Source organism: Zootoca vivipara, chromosome 8, assembly GCF_965207765.1.
Source record: "Zootoca vivipara chromosome 8, rZooViv2.hap1.1, whole genome shotgun sequence".
NCBI lineage: Eukaryota > Metazoa > Chordata > Lepidosauria > Squamata > Lacertidae > Zootoca > Zootoca vivipara.
In genome coordinates, this window is record NC_142591.1 from 63,503,604 (window position 1) to 63,521,964 (window position 18,361).

Below are 18,361 nucleotides of genomic sequence, written 5' to 3' on the forward strand. Positions count from 1 at the left end.
TGGACTTAACTGTCCAGGATTCGTTTACCTTTACCTTGCCTCATAGCTGTGCTAGTGGGGGGAGTTTAAGGGGAAACGAAAAGTAACACAAAAGCAATGGGAGCCAATTTCAGTCCCAAATAAAATGCAATTTTATAATGCATTTCCTAACATGCTCATGTTATTTTCACTAATATATACATTTTTGCATGCCCCTTTCCCCATTGTGCACTTTTTAAATGCATTTTTTTTCATTGGGAAGCAGCATTGCAAAATCTGAAGTGTGACTTTTACAGGATAACTATTTTTCAATTCATGCATTGATTTGTAAATGAAGCTGTTTCGCATCAAAATGTGAACCTATCAAATTTCTCTCCCATTCTCACAAGTAACACCAAATCAGCAACTTTTCTTGTATGAGCTAAGCTTCAATCAAGTTTGAGATTTCTTGCTAGGTTCAAAGGCAGTGAAACCTTTTTATTGATTTATTACAAGGCATGTAAATAGTCCAAAAGACATCATATAGAAAACAGTAATAAAATTGTTTTTCTTAAGAAATCACTTAATAAATACATTTCAACCCCAAGTCTCCCCCTTCCCTCCCACTCCTAACAGTTCACCCATTAAAAATGCAAATAGTTGAAAGACAATAAATATAAAGTTACAATGGCATAATACAAATGTGAGATTTCAGCACAAAATCTCTGTGTGGTTTATTAGAAAAGGAGATTTTCTTTCCCAAAACTTGGCATTTTGCACTTGATTTTATGTTTTATGTTTCCTACTTATTCTAGCAATATAAACAATTTTGAGTTACAACACAACAGAAAGTTGTATTACAGTTTTCTCCTATACCTATATTTTTTAAGAGAATCAAATGGCTCCACATGCATCAAGGAAACACTTCAACACTTATTATACAGTTACCGTGCAACCCTGCACATGCCTACAAAATAGTAAGCCTTGCTGAGCTCACTGGGACTCCTCACTCCTAGGTAAGTGGTTTTTAGGGCTACAGCCATTAGTAGTTAATATCTCCAATATTCTAACTACAAGTATCCATTTAGTGAAATTCACATTCATCTCCCATAGTGTTCTGTGGCAATGTAACCCACTGTAAATAATGCTCCCATTTAACCAAACACTTGAATATCTGACTGCAGTTGATATCTTTCTATTCATTGGGATAAATGATATCAAACCAACAAAGATTTTCAGCTGCGGGCACTTAAGAAAGTCAACTGGTTGATTAGGGAGAAGGCATATCTCGTGGGAACCCTTTTTCATTGGCTTACAGAATTAGTAAGAAATAATAACAAAAAGATAGCATCCGTTTTATAAACGATGCTTTCCGATTTCTTATACTATTATCTAAAAGGCAACAAGGGAAAGAGTTTTCTTCCCCCCTTGGAAACGTCTCATTGTAAGTTTGGAATGTTATTGTTTATAAGACAAAAGTTCTGTCCCGCCCCAACCCAAACACACTCACACACTTAAACTATAAACTGGAAAGTATAAATGGCATTTCTTCATCCTGGCATGCATTAGGCTGTCCTTATTGCTGGCACATTTCATCAGAATAATCACAACTGTGAGTCCAAGTCAGATTTGCGTTTCTTGTTGACCAATCTAATATAGATTGATTTATTGTTCAGAAGAGAGTTGAAGAAGGTCCAGGAAAGAGAATGCTCGGGATGATCCAATGTTCCTAAAGGACAGAGAGATCGTGGCAAGACTTGGACTTAAGTTTGAAGGCCATGTTCTTGTTCTTCTTGGCTACGATTTTGCCCCAGAATCGCCTGGCTTTCTTGGGGATGCTCTCCCTCCGCTTCTGATATGCCAGCCTCCTTTCGTTCTTCTCTTTGCTGTCTCTCCTGAGCCGCACTTGACGCACAATGCCTTCAAACAGCTCCTTCACATTGTGCTGGACGGCCGCCGAGGTCTCGATGAACTTGCAGTCAAACACAACAGCACAGGCCCTGCCCTCTGCAAAATATTTGAAGGGTATTTGTCATTGTACTAGCTGGAGAACTCAGGTAGCTGCACATTCTTTTAAACAATGGACAAAGAGCCAATGAGCTGGGGTAGATTCATAAAAACAAGAGCTGGTGGTGACAACAAGCCAGAGAATCACCCACTCCAATCCTTTGCCTTAAGATGGCATATCATATAATCAGGGCTACATTGGTTGCTGTGCTAAAAGTTATCAAAGTTCTACCCCAACATACTCATATTCTGTGACAGGAAAAGCTGAATTCAGAGCCAAGCATAAATTATGCAAATATAGGAAATTTAAATAGTTTTTCTTGTCTGCTTCCACCATCCATGGTGGCACTGAATTCCACCATCTAAATCATGGAACTCCTTTTCAGCCACCACACTTTGGGCTTCTGAGATTTCAATTTTTGCTAGAAATTTTGCAAGAGATTTGCCTTTTGCCCTTGAAGAAGAGAGCTGAATGCACAACAGAAAATCCCAGGCACCCAGCCTGTCTCCACCACTTTTGGGAAAGCTTCCAAGCATGGGGATTCTACAACTGCCTTAGACAGCCGATTCCATGGCTAATCTTTGGTAATAGTTATATTCCAAGCCCTGCTTCAGTGTTTACTCATTGTCCAACCCCAAGAGCATTTATGTTGTACCTATGGACAGGGCTTATCTCAATTCAGTTAGCTGCCATGAAATTTCCTCAAGAAACCTTTAGGGCAAGGATTGGGAACCTGTGGCCCTCCCAACGTTCCTGGACTACAACTCCCATTATCCTTGACTATGCTGGCTGGAGCTGATGGGCATTGGAGTCCATCAATATCTGAAGGGCCACAGGTTCCCATCCCTGCCTTATGGCTATAGGTTTTGGGAGACCGTGGACATTTGAGAAGATCCACACCATACATTTAAAGCCCCTCCAACACACATTGAAAGCAGGTGACTTCCCCCAAAGAATCCTGCGAACTATCATGTCTTAAGGGTACTGCAAATTGTAGCTCTGTGGTTCCCAGAATCCATGAGGTTTTAAGTGTGTGTGTGTTGGGTGTGTTATAAACATATGGTGTGGATCTGCCCTCGTCCTATCTCCCATACAGAATGAAAATTTCCAGGGTTTCTCAGGAGACAGAAAGACACAGGTGAAGATGTTGTTATTTGTAGCGTAGACATATCTAAGATTACAAACCCTCCGAGCAGGGTTAGTGTCAAAAGAGTAGAAGCAGTTGACATCTAGTAGCTCTTACCTGAAACAGAGACTTCCCGGCACCTAACGAGATCACTTTTGTTGCCCACTAAAATAATGGGAATGTCTTCTGTCTGGCGTGCCCTGCGGAGCTGTATCCTGAGCTCAGATGCTCTCTCAAAGCTTGCACGGTCCGTGATGGAATAGACAATCAAATATGCATCCCCAACCTGCATGCAGTGATCTTGGAGCCATCCATTTTCACCCTGTTTAAATAATAATAAAAACTTATATTCCAGTGTCTTAATTGGAAGACCTGCGTCTACAGGAAACAAACAAAATATTGCCGCAACATGCTTTCATTACTTTTGGTATGTAGTTCAGGGTTACAGAATGAGTGCTGCATTATGTGGTCATTGGTTAACTTGTGGCTGAAGCCTGCATCTAAATTCTGCGTTTGACCTTCAGTATATCCTTTGAGAGATGGAGGAGGGATCTATTTCAAACCATCAGACTGTCTCTTGCAGCACCAAGTGCCACTTAGGTCTGAGCTGCTTGCGCATTTGTTAATATACAATTCACTAATTAGATGCAAAATTAGATGCAAACCCTCCATATATTTATACACTGAATATGTATAAAAAAGTAAAAACCCCTTTGCTACTATATTGTTGCAGCGTAAGTTTATAAGTATTAATACATAAGTACAGTATTTTATATGTTATATGCATTGTTGATGTGCTGTTCATGTGCTGTTACTTTGGGAAACGTGGGGTGCATATAATATTATATGCATACGTGTAATGTGTGAAAATGCTTTGCATTTATAAAGGAACTGGTAAAAAATACTGATTTGTTTTTCTTTGAGAACAAGGAGAGAGAAGGGAACTAGCAAAAATGGAATCTCAACATCAAGGCTTTTTTTAAAATCAATTTCTTCTCCCTTTTCTCTGCTTCCAAACATACAGTAGCTGGATGTGTTTATGCAGAGATATAGCAAAAAATACTTTGCACCTCATGGGGAGACCAGATGCAAAGGAAAGCCTGACACCTGGGTTGGGTAGAAGGAGAAATTCAGAATGTACATCTTCTCTGCAATCTTCTTGGTTTATTTTATTTAATAATAATAATAATAATAATAATAATAATAATAATAATAATAATAATTTATTATTTATACCCCGCCCATCTGGCTGGGTTTCCCCAGCCACTCTGGGCGGCTTCCAACAGAAAAATAAAACACAGTAATCTATTAAACATTAAAAGCCTCCCTGAACAGGTATTTATACTCCACTCGTCTCCCAAAGCAGTTTACAACGGTAATCCTTCAGAAGATGCAACAGGAGCAAATGGGTGTCCATGGGGTACGTTTGCAAAAGGCCATTGCTCGGTGGTTGAGCGCTTCTGCCTTACATGCAGAAAATCTCATGTGCAATCCCTGGCATCTCCAGGCAAGACTGGTTAAGATGTTTGGCTGACACCCTGGAGAGTCACTGCTAATACTGAGCTAATGGTTATCATGTGGTTTATCATATGACTCAGTATAAAGCAGGTTCTGGCGGTGTGCATGTGTAGTAATGTCTGCTTCTTCTACACGATGAAAGAATATTCACCAAATAGTGCTACATCAGTCAGGGCCCGAGAAACTGGTGCTGCCTGTTTATGGAGATGGTTGGGGGGGGGGGGGAGAGCAGCATAGATGTTTTATCCACAGCTCATACCACCAACTTTTCAGCTGCTGATGGCTACATCTACCAATCATGGCTGGGTAGACCAGTGGTCCAACTAATTCAGTACAAATGTAGTTCCTACTTTGCTGACTCAAGATGCTCCATTTTAAAAATTAACATTGCCCCGTTAACTTTCATTCCAGGATGACAGGCCATTTATTTTGGTCCATAAACTTACTTGGAACTAGGCCTGATTACAAAAGGGCTAAAATGTTTTAAACTGTTCTAATTTTGGTTCCTCTGTTTTGCTTCTGTCAGGTTGATGCTGGTTAAATATTTAGTTGGGGGTTGGCGGTTATTTTAATTTGGGTATAACTGTAAACTCTTTATTATTGCTATTATTGTTATTATTGGTTTCTATTGGTTTATTGGTTTGTTTGTTGCTCGTATAGGATATTTTGTTTTTTAATGTTTGATACTTTGTTGTGTTTTTATATATGTTGTAAGCTGCCCAGAGTGGCTGTGGAAACCCAGCAAGATGGGCAGGATATAAATTAAAGAATTATTATTATTATTATTCTCTTTCCTCCACCACTGCCACCATTTCCATATGTGCACCGTTAACAACGCCTATTAAATTCTAGCAATGCATGGCAACCAGTAAAAACAGTGCATTATTTCTTCATTGAGATTTAAGTTACAGCTCACAGACCCATTAAGAGAGTCCTTAGATTTAAGTAAATTTAGGGCCAGTTCAGGCAACCATTAGGGATGTGCCACCCCCTTTAAAAAACCCTACAAGTGCCGGCTGGTGGTGTGGAACTGCCACCCTATACAAGATTATATGTTTGAAAGACCAGATTTGCAGAAGTGGACAAAATATGTAACACTTCAGTTGTGGTTAGTTCAAATGCCTATGAACAGTGGCCCCGTGGAACTCAACCTTTAGTTGAATTGTTTATTAGTTATATACCATTTTTCTATTAAAACAGAAATAACCGCATTGCAATAAAACAAATAATAACAAAGCAATGCTCCACAAAACTGCAATATAATAAAAGAAAAGTAAAAAGTTGCTCAATTTAAAGAAAACAACAGTAAAGCAGAGAATAAGTGGGAGCCATTCAACAGGTGTGCACTCGGAATGACTTACTTAGATATCAATGGTACTAAAATGTAATAAAGAACATCATTAAATGCAGGTTACTGAAAGCTACCCTTAAACAACATCAGTTTACTGTTAAATATAAGAAGAGAGGGAGCCTGGCTAATCTCCCCTGAGAGAAAGTCCCATAGTCCTGATACCACCACCAAAAAGGCCCTGTCTCTTTTCCACCATCCTTCCTGATCTCATATATGGATGGAACAGACTGATGGGACTCTGAGGCTGATCCCAAAGGCAGGCTATGTTCGCATGGGAGCACCAGGCAAATATGATTGATCCAGCCCACCAGTTGCTGTTATTCAACCTTTCCCTGCACAAAGTAAGAGCTCATCTCAGAGACTTCTAATCATCACAAAGTCCCCTTGAAACTTTAAGTTTTGCTTCTCAATATTGGATAACATCTTAGCTATGAGTCTTGGAAGACCTACTCCTTGCTTTGCAGGCCTTTTCCCACCTGGCCTGGGAGGGTGGGTCGCTGACTGACTCCAGCTACTGGTACAAAAGCTGAGGCTGCTGAAGAGGACAGAGATCATCTTGGCTGATCATTGGGCCTGAGCTGCCGCTACCTGCCATAAAGCACCATTGGCAGGATTGGTAGCAACAGCAGCAGAGATGGTCTATGCTTATGGAAATATTTAAGTTTCTTGCTAATGATATGTGCATTATATGTGACTTCCTTTAGTAATGTTTTCTTTTGAAAAGTTTCAAATCGGTTTGGGTTTGTTTGTTTTTTGCTGCATTAAATGTTCGTTCTGTAATTGACCTCCTTTATAATGTTTTGTTTTGAAATCTTTCAGAGAATGTTTTAGTTTTAGATTATATTTTAATTTTGAAACCTTTAAGAGAATGTTTTAGTTTCCTGTTACATATGCTGCTTTGAATGTATACTTTATAGTTGACTTTCTTCTGTAATGTTTTATTCTGGATTGTGTTACAGTATTTGAAATAATATTTATTTATTTATTATTTATTTATTTATTTTAGCCTGCCCATCTGACTGGGTTTCCCCAGCCACTCTGGGCGGCTCCTAACAGAATATTAAAAACACAATAAAACATGAAACATTAAAAACTTCCGTAAACAGGCTGCCTTCAGATGTCTTCTAAAAGTCAGATAGTTGTTTATTTCCTAGACATCTGATGGGAGGGCATTCCACAGGGTGGGTGCCACTACCGAGAAGGCCCTCTGCCTGGTTCCCTGTAACTTCACTTCTCCCAGTGAGGGAACCGCCAGAAGGCCCTCGGAGCTGGACCTCAGTGAGCTGAGCGATAGGGGTGGAGATTTTCACGTAGGCTGTAAATTGCTTTGAGATTATTATTTTCTTAAAGAATTAAAGCAGCATAGAAATGATGATGATGATGATGATGATAGTAATAGTAATATATTCTCAGGCATAGAAGCTGTTGACTTTATAAGCTTAAAAATGAAATAAAGATGGAGAACAAACCTATTGAATCTGATTCTTCTCTTTGCCTTACAATTTAACAACGCTTAACATTTGTTGTTGTTGTATTTAAGATCCCTTAGAGTCAAATTTCCAAAGCAATGTTTGAAAAATTCAGCATGGCAAAATGAATATTTCATCCTACCTTGTTCTCCCACATGTCAATTAGTATAATAGTTGCACTTTCACCATCTACCAGCAAGGTTCGTTCATAGGTATCTTCTAGAAGAAAAACAAACACAGTGTCACTTTAAAAAAAAATTGTTCTTGAAAGCTGGAGAGAAAGCTGTTGGAAATGTCATAGGCTGGTATATACAAGATTCCTATTTAGGATCTCCCAGCAATCCTACAACTGTATGATAGTTGATAGCAGTTATCATATTGATCCCAAAACAAAGGCATCATTCATTATTAATAAAACAAATTAAACTGGTGTAAGAGTGTGCAGGCTTTGGGGTTGCAGAGAACTCTTCATCAGACAAACCATACCTGTTCACATAACCTAATGAAAAGCATTCTCTGAAACTCAACAACGGAAATATTTTTGAACCAACATAATTTTGCTCTGACAGAAAGTTATTATGTTGGATCTCCTGTGATTCTATCTATCGCAATGACAAAAAATATATCAAGATTTGTTTGTTTCCTTTTTTTGGAAAAATATTTTTATTGATTTAAAATTATAAGACACACAAATACAAACACACAACTACATAAAACAAACATATAAGTCATAAACAAGCCTAAATTGTTCTTTCTTCTGACCATTCATACATATTAAACAATAAACATAAAACAAACTAAAATTTCATTTCAAATTTCTAATCTAATCTTTACACTTTCAGCTGACCTCCAATTAAACTTGCTGTATTTTTTCTGCTGTTTGAGTAATTTCGCACGATTTATATACATATTACCTTTTTTCCCTTCCTTATCTCTTACTTATCTGTTTCACATTTGTAATATAAGTTGATATTATACCAGGTTCAGTCTAATTCTGCCAGAGGGGTTTCTTTTATGTTATTGTTTTTTAAATATTCTTCAAATATTTCCCCATTCCTCGTTGACTTCTTGTTTCATCTGCCCTCTCATTCTACCTGTCATTTTTTATTTGGTTGTTTCCAATTGGGAACCAAATTCAGCCTTCGTATAAGGTCAGATAAAAATCCATTGCTTTGTAGCTTCTGTGTGGATAGCAACCTATCAGGGGTGCTGTAGCAGTAGATTTCCTGCTGCAGCAGAAGTCTGGACCAGACCTTTAAGGGTTTTTTACCAAATCTGTGATTCTATTTATACCAACAGTACTGCTGACCAAAAAAGTTTTTATTAACTTGGTTCTTTTCACTGCATCTTCTAAGCTTTGCAAATAGCTGTGTGTTGGTGTGTGTGTGTGTGTGTGTGTGTGTGTGTGTGTGTGTGTGTGTGTGTAGTTCTTTCAGTTCTGATGCAAATCTTCCAACAATTTGTCATTGAAATAACAGTTTCTGGCAAAGATCTTATAGTTTCCATGAGCTACATGGATGTATATGTCCTTGGTGGATGAAGCTGGTAAGACAAACAATTACATTCACTCTGCTGAAGTTATCTTTACCCTAAGGAGAGTAATAAGAGCAGGAAGAAGAAGACCCTCTGGAAGATATAAGCCAAATACTGAACGTTTGACCCCATGGGAGCTTCAGACAGACGCAAAGGCTCCAGCTAGGCTTAGTAATGGAAAATATTTGTTTTCACTCAGTTTATGGGTGAACAGGCATTGCCACTGCGAGCAGCTTTCGCCTGGGGCAAAAGTGTGTGGAAAGCAAAGGGATGCTGGCCTTTTTTTTCAGAAAGAGACTAGCAGTTCCCATGTAAGATGTTCAATCAGCAATAACTCTTCCTTACATTAGTGCTTCTTGCTAAATATGATGAATGTGCAAAAACGCCAGACACGACAATGTATTTCCTGCAAGTTTCTTTCATCTGTGATCCATGCCCGACTATCTTTAGGGGAAGGATTATGCACTAAAGCCAACCTATAATTCAGAGAATTTTAGAGGCCCCAGGGTCGGTCTATATAAGCTCCCCGGACAATATGATAAATTGATTCCCTGCCCCCATCACTGCAATCTTAATTCCTTTCTCTTCGTTTTTTTCCCCTTGTGAAAGCTAGGGACCCCATCTGCACTATATATTTAAAACAGCATCATGCCACTTTAAACAGCCATGGCTTCCCCAAAGAATCCTGGAGACTGCAGTTTGCTAAGGGTGCTGATTCCAAGTCCCCTTAACAAACTACAGTTCCCAGGATACTTTGGGGTAAGTCATGGATTTTAAATGCATGGTGTGTACGCAACCAGTGTTGGTACTCGGTGGCCGCTGAGCATTAGACTGTGTTCATGTTCCACTCACCCCCTAGGAGTCCATCACAATTCCCCCCCCCACTTGTGTCCACCTTCCTTCAAGCCTGTTGATGAGACCCTCCTGAGTTTTGGTTGTGTGTCCTTGTTTCTCAATTTGATCATTTTACATGGGTTAGAATATTCGGTGGTATTTTATGCATTGCGATTTGCTGTTATTTTTTAAATTGATTGTAGATTGGTAATTTTTAAAATTGCGGTTGATAAATGTAAACTGTTTAATTATTATTTGCCAGTGTTTAATTTTGCTGTTTGCTATTAGACTCTGATGGATTGTCGAATGTTTCTTTGTTTGATATAAGCTGTTTGTTTTAAAGTTATTGTTACTTTTTATAGTGGATCAGATTGTTACTATTTAAAGGTCTGGAAACCACCTAGAGTGGCTGGAGCAGGGTATAAATAAATAAATAAAATAGTATTATTATATTATGGTCCATCTTGCTCCATAACTGGAGATGCTGGGGATTGAACTTGTGACCCTCTGCATGGAAGGCAGATGCTGTACCACTGAGCTAGAGCCTTCTCCCACTGAAGACTGGGATTAGTATATATGAGGACTACAGAATGCACCCAGTAAATCCTTCACAATACCACCGCAACATGGAGAATCACCTTCACATAGAGGATCCTGGTGTGTTGTGCATGTATATCTCCATCTTCCCCTTTCAGTCTCCCCTCCTGCCTCATAGTAAACAAAAGGAGCCCAATGCCTATTAGCTCAAGGAATAACTAATATCCGAGGCTCTCCATTTAATCACACTGTAAGACCTGCTGGGGAAAGCCTCTGGCAAGGAGCAACCAGCTCTCTCGCCGTGGTGTGACTCGTACAAGAGGATTTCCAGCCTTTATCTCCTGTTAGCTTGCCAGTGAAAGAAGCAGCAAACCCTGCCAGTGCACTTCATGGAAACAGTCCGCTTGCTGGAGCCGATGTGTTTGTAATGTTCTCTTGTTTCTTTATTATGTATATAAATATGATGCCACACAAGCCTTGTTGAAAGGCAGAATCTCAAGGGCAATTAATTGAAACAAGTCCAGCAGGCAATAAATAAATAAATTTATTTAAGCAAGTATTTGGTCACTAATGTGGCTCATCTGCCTCTTGCAGACGGTGCAATGAATGTAAATGTCACCCTTGTGCTGTGGGCTACATTTTACACCAGGCATCCCCAAACTTCGGCCCTCCAGATCTTTTGGACTACAATTCCCATCTTCCTCGACCACTGGTCCTGTTAGCTAGGGATCGTGGGAGTTGTAGGCTAAAACATTTGGAGGGCCGCAGTTTGGGGGTGCCTGTTTTTCACACACACACACAGCCCCCTCTATCTTCCTTCTGGGTATGCAATAGTGAGGGCGTTGTTAAGAGTTCAGGGACCAATTCCAGCCAGGCAAAAACGCTCAAAGAGAATGAGAAGAACAGCCAGTTCAGAACGCATTTGGGGGTGGTGGGCAAATGGAGAGGCTTGGAGAACCACGTCTGAGGTTCCCCCACCACGCTCCTCTAAGAAAGGCAACAGCATCAAGTGAAATAAAGTAGAAGAGGGGAAGGGGAACGAAAGGCCTGAAAGAGGACTGAGGGGGTGAAGGGAAGGTGGGGAGAAGAGTGAGCAGAGAGGAAAAGGCAGCAGGAAGACAAGTGGCGATAGAGAGGGATGTGAAAGAAGGCAAGGTAAGAGAAAGTGGCCACAAAGCCCACAGCACCACCCTGGCCATCGCTGCTGAGTAATAGAAAGACGATAAAAAGAAACTCCCTATGAGTTCATAGCAATACTATATTATTGCTCGCCCAAATGCCTGCTACTACGAATATCATTACTACTAAATGCTCTTTGAATTCAACCTTTTGGGATTAATCATGTGTGTTATTAGCACTATAATAAAGGGCGGGGCTGACCTAGCACCTGCCCCATCAGCAGAACCCCTGTGCAAGGACTGCTGCTTGCACAATGGCTGTTTTTTGCCTCCACTCCTCCCCCTGTAATATTGGCCGGGGGGGTGTTCAGAGAGCCCCCAGAACAATGTGAAGGAAGGAGGATAGTGGGGAATCGTTACACGTAGCAAGCTGTGATGCTTGTGCTGGCAAAACGTTCATCCTAGTGCAACATTTAATTCCACCCCGAAGAGCAGTGCTGTAGTCAAGTTTTGCAGACCCAGTGAAAGTAATGAACACGACTAAGTTAGGTGTATTCGTTTCAGTGGGTCTACTCTGAATAATATCTAGTTGAAAGCCATTCAGAAAATGAAAATGTGAGAGTGGGCTCCATGTTGCAACCTGGGAATCAGAGATGAAAGCTATAGGATTCCGTTGTTAGTCTCTTGAACTGCAAACTTCTCTTCATGCAACCTCTTTATTTTGCTAATTTTCTAACTCTGTTGTCGTATCGTTAGGAATATTGCAACAGGGTTGTTAATTTAGATCAAGACTAATCTTGTCAAGCTATGTTTATTTTCTCATTTCCTCCATAGCTGCCAAGTTCTCCCTTTTTTTAAGGGAAATTCCCTTATGCTGAATAGGCTTCCTCGCGAGAAAAGGGAAAACTTGGCAGCTATGATTTCCTCTTTCCTCCTTATTTCTTGTCACATCAACTGTGACTTATAGGAACTTTACTTCTGCCCCAAGAAGACATTTCTTAAGCCTGTAGTGGTGGGTTTCTGTATGTGACGATCCTACTTTGCATCTCAGTCTAATCTGTACTGTAGCTTGCAAACTTGTAAACTTTGTTAAAGTCAATGGTCACTTAAGTCACCCTGGTTTGTAATTGAGAATATTTGAGAAGAAGTCACACACTGATTTGAAGCAGGGAGCACTCGCACACCAAAGACCCAGTAATAAATGGACTCCACAGCCACCACTATTGGGCGAAGCTGTCCTGAGTTTCTTGTGGAAATGACAGGATTTATTTTTTTAAATTTTAATTTAACAAGGATACTGACAAGCTGTAACGTGTCCAGAAGAAGGCAGCCAAAATGGTCAAAGGCCTGGAAACGATGCCTTATGAGGAACGGTTTAGGGAGCTGGGTATGTTTAGCCTGGAGAAGAGAAGGTTAAGGGGTGATATGATAGCCATGTTCAAATATATAAAAGGATGTCATATAGAGGAGGGAGAAAGGTTGTTTTCTGCTGCTCCAGAGAAGCAGACACGGAGCAATGGTTTCAAACTACAAGAAAGAAGATTCCACCTGAACATTAGTTCTTACTTCCTGACAGTAAGAGCTGTTCGGCAGTGGAATTTGCCACCAAGGAGTGTGGCGGAGTCTCCTTCTTTGGAGGTCTTTAAGCAGAGGCTTGACAGGCATATGTAAAGAATGCTTTGATGGTGTTTCCTGCTTGGCAGGGGAGGGGATTGGACTGGATGGCCCTTGTGGTCTCTTCCAACTCTCTGATTCTATGATTCTATGTGGAAGATTTAATTTCTGGTGCAGTGTAAGAAACCCTATCTCCTTCATTTATGTGGGCAGTGGGGAACCTCAGGAACAGGGGCCAACAAAGTCCTTCAAACTTTTCTATCTGACCCTTCAAACTCTCCCCGCCCCACCCCACCCCATCCTTCCAGGCCACCCCTCTCAAAACCTACTTTTTCCTGTCTCTTTGAATTCTGATTGAGGCTTGCTTCTTGCCTGGATGGAGGACAGACATAGCTGTCAAGTTCTCCCTTTTTTCAGGGAAATTCCCTTATGCTGAATAGGCTTCCTCGCGAGAAAAGGGAAAACTTGACAGCTATGGACAGAGGGCTGTGTGCAGTGTTCCTCCTCCCATTTTTGTCTCTGGTGCCCCACCCACCAGTGCCATTGCAGCCCAAGGGAAGCTGCCCAGAAGCAGAAGCAGCCCTTCCATTGGGAAAAGGTTCCCCACTCTGCTTCATGTGCACTTGGCCAGATTTAAAGCACTGACAACAGAGAATCTCCTTCCACCACCTCCACCGTAATCCCCACCCTACATCACTGGGCTCCCAACATGCCAAAAAATCGTCTTGGAGGCTAAGAGCCAAGGGAATCACGGCCTCAATATCAGGAGCGCCAAGTTCTCAGGGCTAATCGCCGCTTACACAAGAGGCTTTAAATAAACCTCCGCAGCGTGGAATGTAATGACCTACCTCCAAGCACCTCGCAGTCACTGTCCAGGCTGTCGTGCACGCCTGCAAAGATGTTGGCAATGGTTGTCTTGCCAACTCCTTGCTCCCCAATGAGTACCACTCGGTAGTAGGTGTTTCCTGACTCGGAGGAGATGACAGAGTCAGAAGACTCCGACGACCAGCTTCTTCGGTAATACTCTTCGGGGTTGGCGGTGTACCTTTTGTGTCGGTTGCACTCGTGGGGGTCTTTCTGGACCACAAGGTTTCTCCCGTCCGCTGGGATGCTCCAGCGTTGCTGCTGCGATTGTAAGGTGTTGCTGCTGTGACGCATCGTGACATTGTTCAGAGTCATGGCTTTTCCCAGACCTGGTTAAAAAACAACAGTAAAATCACAAGTGTTATATGTACCGTTGAATTTCTGCGTACCATATCTGAACAGGTGAGTTCTCGAGATCTGCAAATACTTGACACCTGGAAGTATCAATGGTGCTGCTAGGAGTGATGATAATAGGAAGTATCTCTTGAGGTTATTTCTTATTCTGATATCTTTTTGCTTTTTGCACATGACAACAGCACTCTTCCCCTTTGCAAACCTTGCACATTCATATGGACTAGCAGCAATCTAAAAAGTGGACATGTGGTTCATGTGTGATTGATGTTCTGAATCAGTGTATTGGTCACCTCTCATGGTACTACAGCATCTGGGGGGGGGACATCCAAAACAACCAATAAACTTGGTTTTACACCATACAAAAGAACGACTTCAGGGTATTTTTTCATAGATGTGTCAGTCAGAAGGCATAGGCAACCTTGGCTCTCCAGATGTTTTTGAACTACAACTCCCATGATCCCTGACCACTGGCCCTGTTAGCTAGGGGTCATTGGAGTTGTAGTTCCAAAACATCTGGAGAGCCAAGGTTGCCTATGTCTGGGCTAGGGTGTTAGTTACATCACTGGGTCTCCCCCCGCTTTGGTTTTCCTAAATACCTAAATTCCTTTTTTCTGCCCCTTAAAGGATCAGTTGTGAGGAGGAAACACTACAAATAAGCAACCATAGTTTACTGCCCAAGAAGTCCAGTCAAACTGGGGAGCCCCTAATTCATCTCTGGAGCAGTGAGCTGGGTGCTCCCCTTGTCTAAAGATGGCTTTTAATAACACTTTGCAGGAAGGACTGTTGAGTATTGGTGGGCAGTACAATGCAGCGAGTTAATTCCTGATGGCCACTCTCATTTGCAGCTACCATTTTTAGGAAAGTTGCTTTGATGCTCTCCAGTTCCCAGCATGACAGGTAGTTAGACATTTTGCTTATTCAAGCTTATGCTTGAGTTTTCTCAGTTCACATCACTTCTCTCCAGCTAACAAACAGAGCACTTGCCCAAAAGATTGTTGAAGGCCATTTTCAAAACTCAGATGCATTCACAAGTTCAACTCTTTTTCAAGCAATGCACTTGTTTTGCCATTCAGACAAGCTCCCCGAGAACTTCCTCGTGAGGCTTCCAAACAATTTTAAAACAAAAATATGCAGCAAAGAAGGAAACTCCACTCCATGACATTTCAGATGCACACATTTTCATGCATTTTGCAGCAACCTGCGAAGCTATTATATTTGGCCTTGCCTGTTGTTTGGGTTGAGAGATGCAAAGGAATGCTGGTCAGAGAGAGGTACAGCATCCAATGCAAATTTAGGCTATTCCTTTTCTCCCTTACTGACTAGTCACTTCAACTTTTCCAACCAAAGATGATAGAGAACAGATATCAAGCTCATCTCTGTATATGTGACATATGAACACATTTACTACTATTTTGTAGCTCTAGTTAACACTGTGCTCTCTAAAAAGGGATAGAATAAGATGCCTTTCCTTTGATGCGTTTAGAGCAGTCTCGTTGCAAAGTGCAGCTAACTATGCTGTTACTTTAATAGTCTAACAAAGAAAGAAAGTTTGGTCTGACGCAAATTTTCAACACTCTTTCAACTTGCACATCTTTGTCTATCTACTCACATGCCAGCAGTGCTAAAGCAATGCATTCAAATCCATGCTCATTAAAGTTAACACTACCTTGTTGCTGTTTTTACTCTCTGTTCCAACCACAGGCGTCTCCGTTAATCTCACTCCCTAGTTCTCAGGAGAGTGTTGAACACCGATCCACTCTCCCACTGGAAATCCTTCTTCTGTCCAAGGGCTGCCTCTCTAATTCTTTCTCAGCAAACCTGGTTTATATTAAGCCCATCTGATCAGAGACAGGGCTTTTCCGTGACGTCGTTGGCCTGACAGCCAGCCCCCAGCTGGACGGAAGCAGGCATGCGGAAGAGAGAGAGAAAGAGAGTGACTATCACTAACAAAACAATTTATTATTCTGCATGTGCAGATCATGCCGGTGGTGTAAGTACAGAACCTTTTTCACAAAAGCAAAGCAAAAAGAAAGTGGGGGGATGACATCCATAAGTTCCTTCTTGCTCTGCTCTAAAATGCTGGTGATACCACCGATTCTTAAAAATCACTTTGGACGCATTAACACAGGAATGCCGCAAGCGTCTTAACTGACCTAAAGGCCATGCTAGACTGAAAATTACTCTTTTTCTACAATGTTATTTTAGTCTTTCCCCCTTAGATGAATAGAATAATGCAACCTCCTCCTTCAAAAAGAGAATAAATTGTGCAGAATATCCCATTTTTTACCAACATTGCTACCCGCAAGTTACAAAGGAAAACGCTACCAAGGTGGCTTCCTGACAACCTGTTTAATAAGCATTGATCCTGATTTGTTTGCACAAAGTTTGCGGGGAGATTTGACAGTAGCGGCTCTTTCATCAGCCTGCATTCTGATTTGTTGACAGGTAGGCCCCACAATGTCAAGCAGTTGTGATCCCAAACTTTCCAAAGCATTTCCCCCATCACTTCCTTTATAGCAAAAACTCCAATTTGGGGTGAGGGTGGGTGGGAGTGGGTTTGTTGGGCAAGAACACCCAACCAACTTTAATTCCACAACCTTCATTTGCCAGTATGTATTTGTCACTATTTCTGGGTGGGAATCAGTCTGGAAGGTCCTTAATTGAGGGTATATGTACACCATGGGTTTAAACCATTCCCTGTTACTTTATGAGCAGGGCTTGGGATCTCTAGTCAGGTAATCCTAGCACCCTCATCAAACTACAGTTCCCAGGATTCCTTGGGGGAAGCCGTAACAGTTAATCTGACATGAAACTTATGTAACTTTGTCATGCCGATTTACTGAGAGTTAAAAGCAACTAAGGCTGCAATCCTATAAACACCACCTTAGTGGGGCTTACTTCTGAGAACACATGCATGGGATTGCATTGTTAAGCACCTAGCCCAAATGCCATTGGGGAGAAAAGACAGTGTTTTCACCTGCCACCTGAGGATCACCTAAAGCAATTCAAACCACAAAGAACAGATGTGCTGGAGAAAACTGCTTGCAGACAGCAAGGCAAAGTTAAATCTGAACATCACTTTCCTAGTTCCGCATCCCAAATGGTCTCCACAGCTGCATATTGGAAGGCACAACAAACAGGCTACAACTCTATCACCCAGATTTTGTAATGTTCGTTTGATTAAAATGGCATCATTTTACTTATTGCAAATATAGGTGTGCTGCAAACCCCCTTGCTTTGTTTAAACAGTGCTGTTCATTTGCTTTCGAAAATCCCTCTGCAGCTGATTTGTCTCTGCCGTGCTTAGAGACAGTGCTAAGATAGGATGTTACTGAAAGTACACTGGGTTCTTTGGCCGACTGTGCAGTCGGCGTCACTTCCAGCTTTGCAGGCGGTTGGTTGCTCCATTGCCTGCAGATCACATGGCTGACTGGGTGGTTGGAATACCTTGATCTGGAGTTTGTGTTTCTTTGGCTATCATTTAAGTGTACAGTACCCAGTTTCTAGTCTTCAGAAGGAGTGCAACCTGCTCTTTTCATCAGAAGAGCCAAGACGATCACGCATGTTGCATCTGCGCATTGAAAGCACTCTTATACTACTTTAACAGTCATGGCTTCCCTCGAAGAAGCCTGGGAACTGGGAACTGTTTTGTTAAGGGTGCCGGGAATTGTAGGTATGTGACAAAATACAGCTCCTAGGATTCTTTGGAGGAAGCCATGACTGTTAAAGTGGGAGTTGTAGCTCAGCAGCACAGTGTCTGCTTTACATGTAGACAGAATCTCCAAGTAAATTTTCATTATGGAAGGCTCACTAGCTGATGTGCAGGTACGGAGGGCAATGGATGGGGGGCCAACTCCCATCTCTTGCGGGGGCTCAGTTAGTGACAGCGCCTTCTGTCAAGAGTTTGGGTGTGACCTTCGACACCTCCCTTTCCATGGAGATGCAGGTTGCAGCCACAGCTAAGGTAGCATTTTTCCAACTCCACCGTATTAAGCAGTTGGTCCCTTACCTTTCTCGCCCTGATCTGGCCACAGTGAGCCATGCGACGGTCACCCCCAGGCTTGATTATTGCAACTC

The 18,361-nt window shown here is 41.6% G+C and overlaps 1 protein-coding gene across 2 annotated transcripts; it reads right to left on the bottom strand.

Moving 5' to 3' along the window:
• Positions 1-431: 431 nt before the first annotated feature.
• On the bottom strand, positions 432-16,137 carry GEM (GTP binding protein overexpressed in skeletal muscle). 2 transcript variants are annotated; one of them, XM_088675702.1, is made up of 5 exons: positions 15,951-16,137; positions 13,915-14,259; positions 7,573-7,646; positions 3,210-3,414; positions 432-1,965 (listed from the first exon to the last, which is right to left on the bottom strand). In XM_088675702.1, exons 2-5 carry the CDS (start codon positions 14,243-14,245, stop codon positions 1,688-1,690), a joined length of 888 nt encoding a protein of 295 aa, XP_088531828.1. In that variant the 5' UTR covers positions 14,246-14,259; positions 15,951-16,137; the 3' UTR covers positions 432-1,687. The 2 variants fall into 2 exon arrangements, with proteins under 2 accessions (XP_088531828.1, XP_034982058.3); XM_035126167.3 differs by having other exon boundaries at positions 7,573-7,649.
• Positions 16,138-18,361: the final 2,224 nt, after the last annotated feature.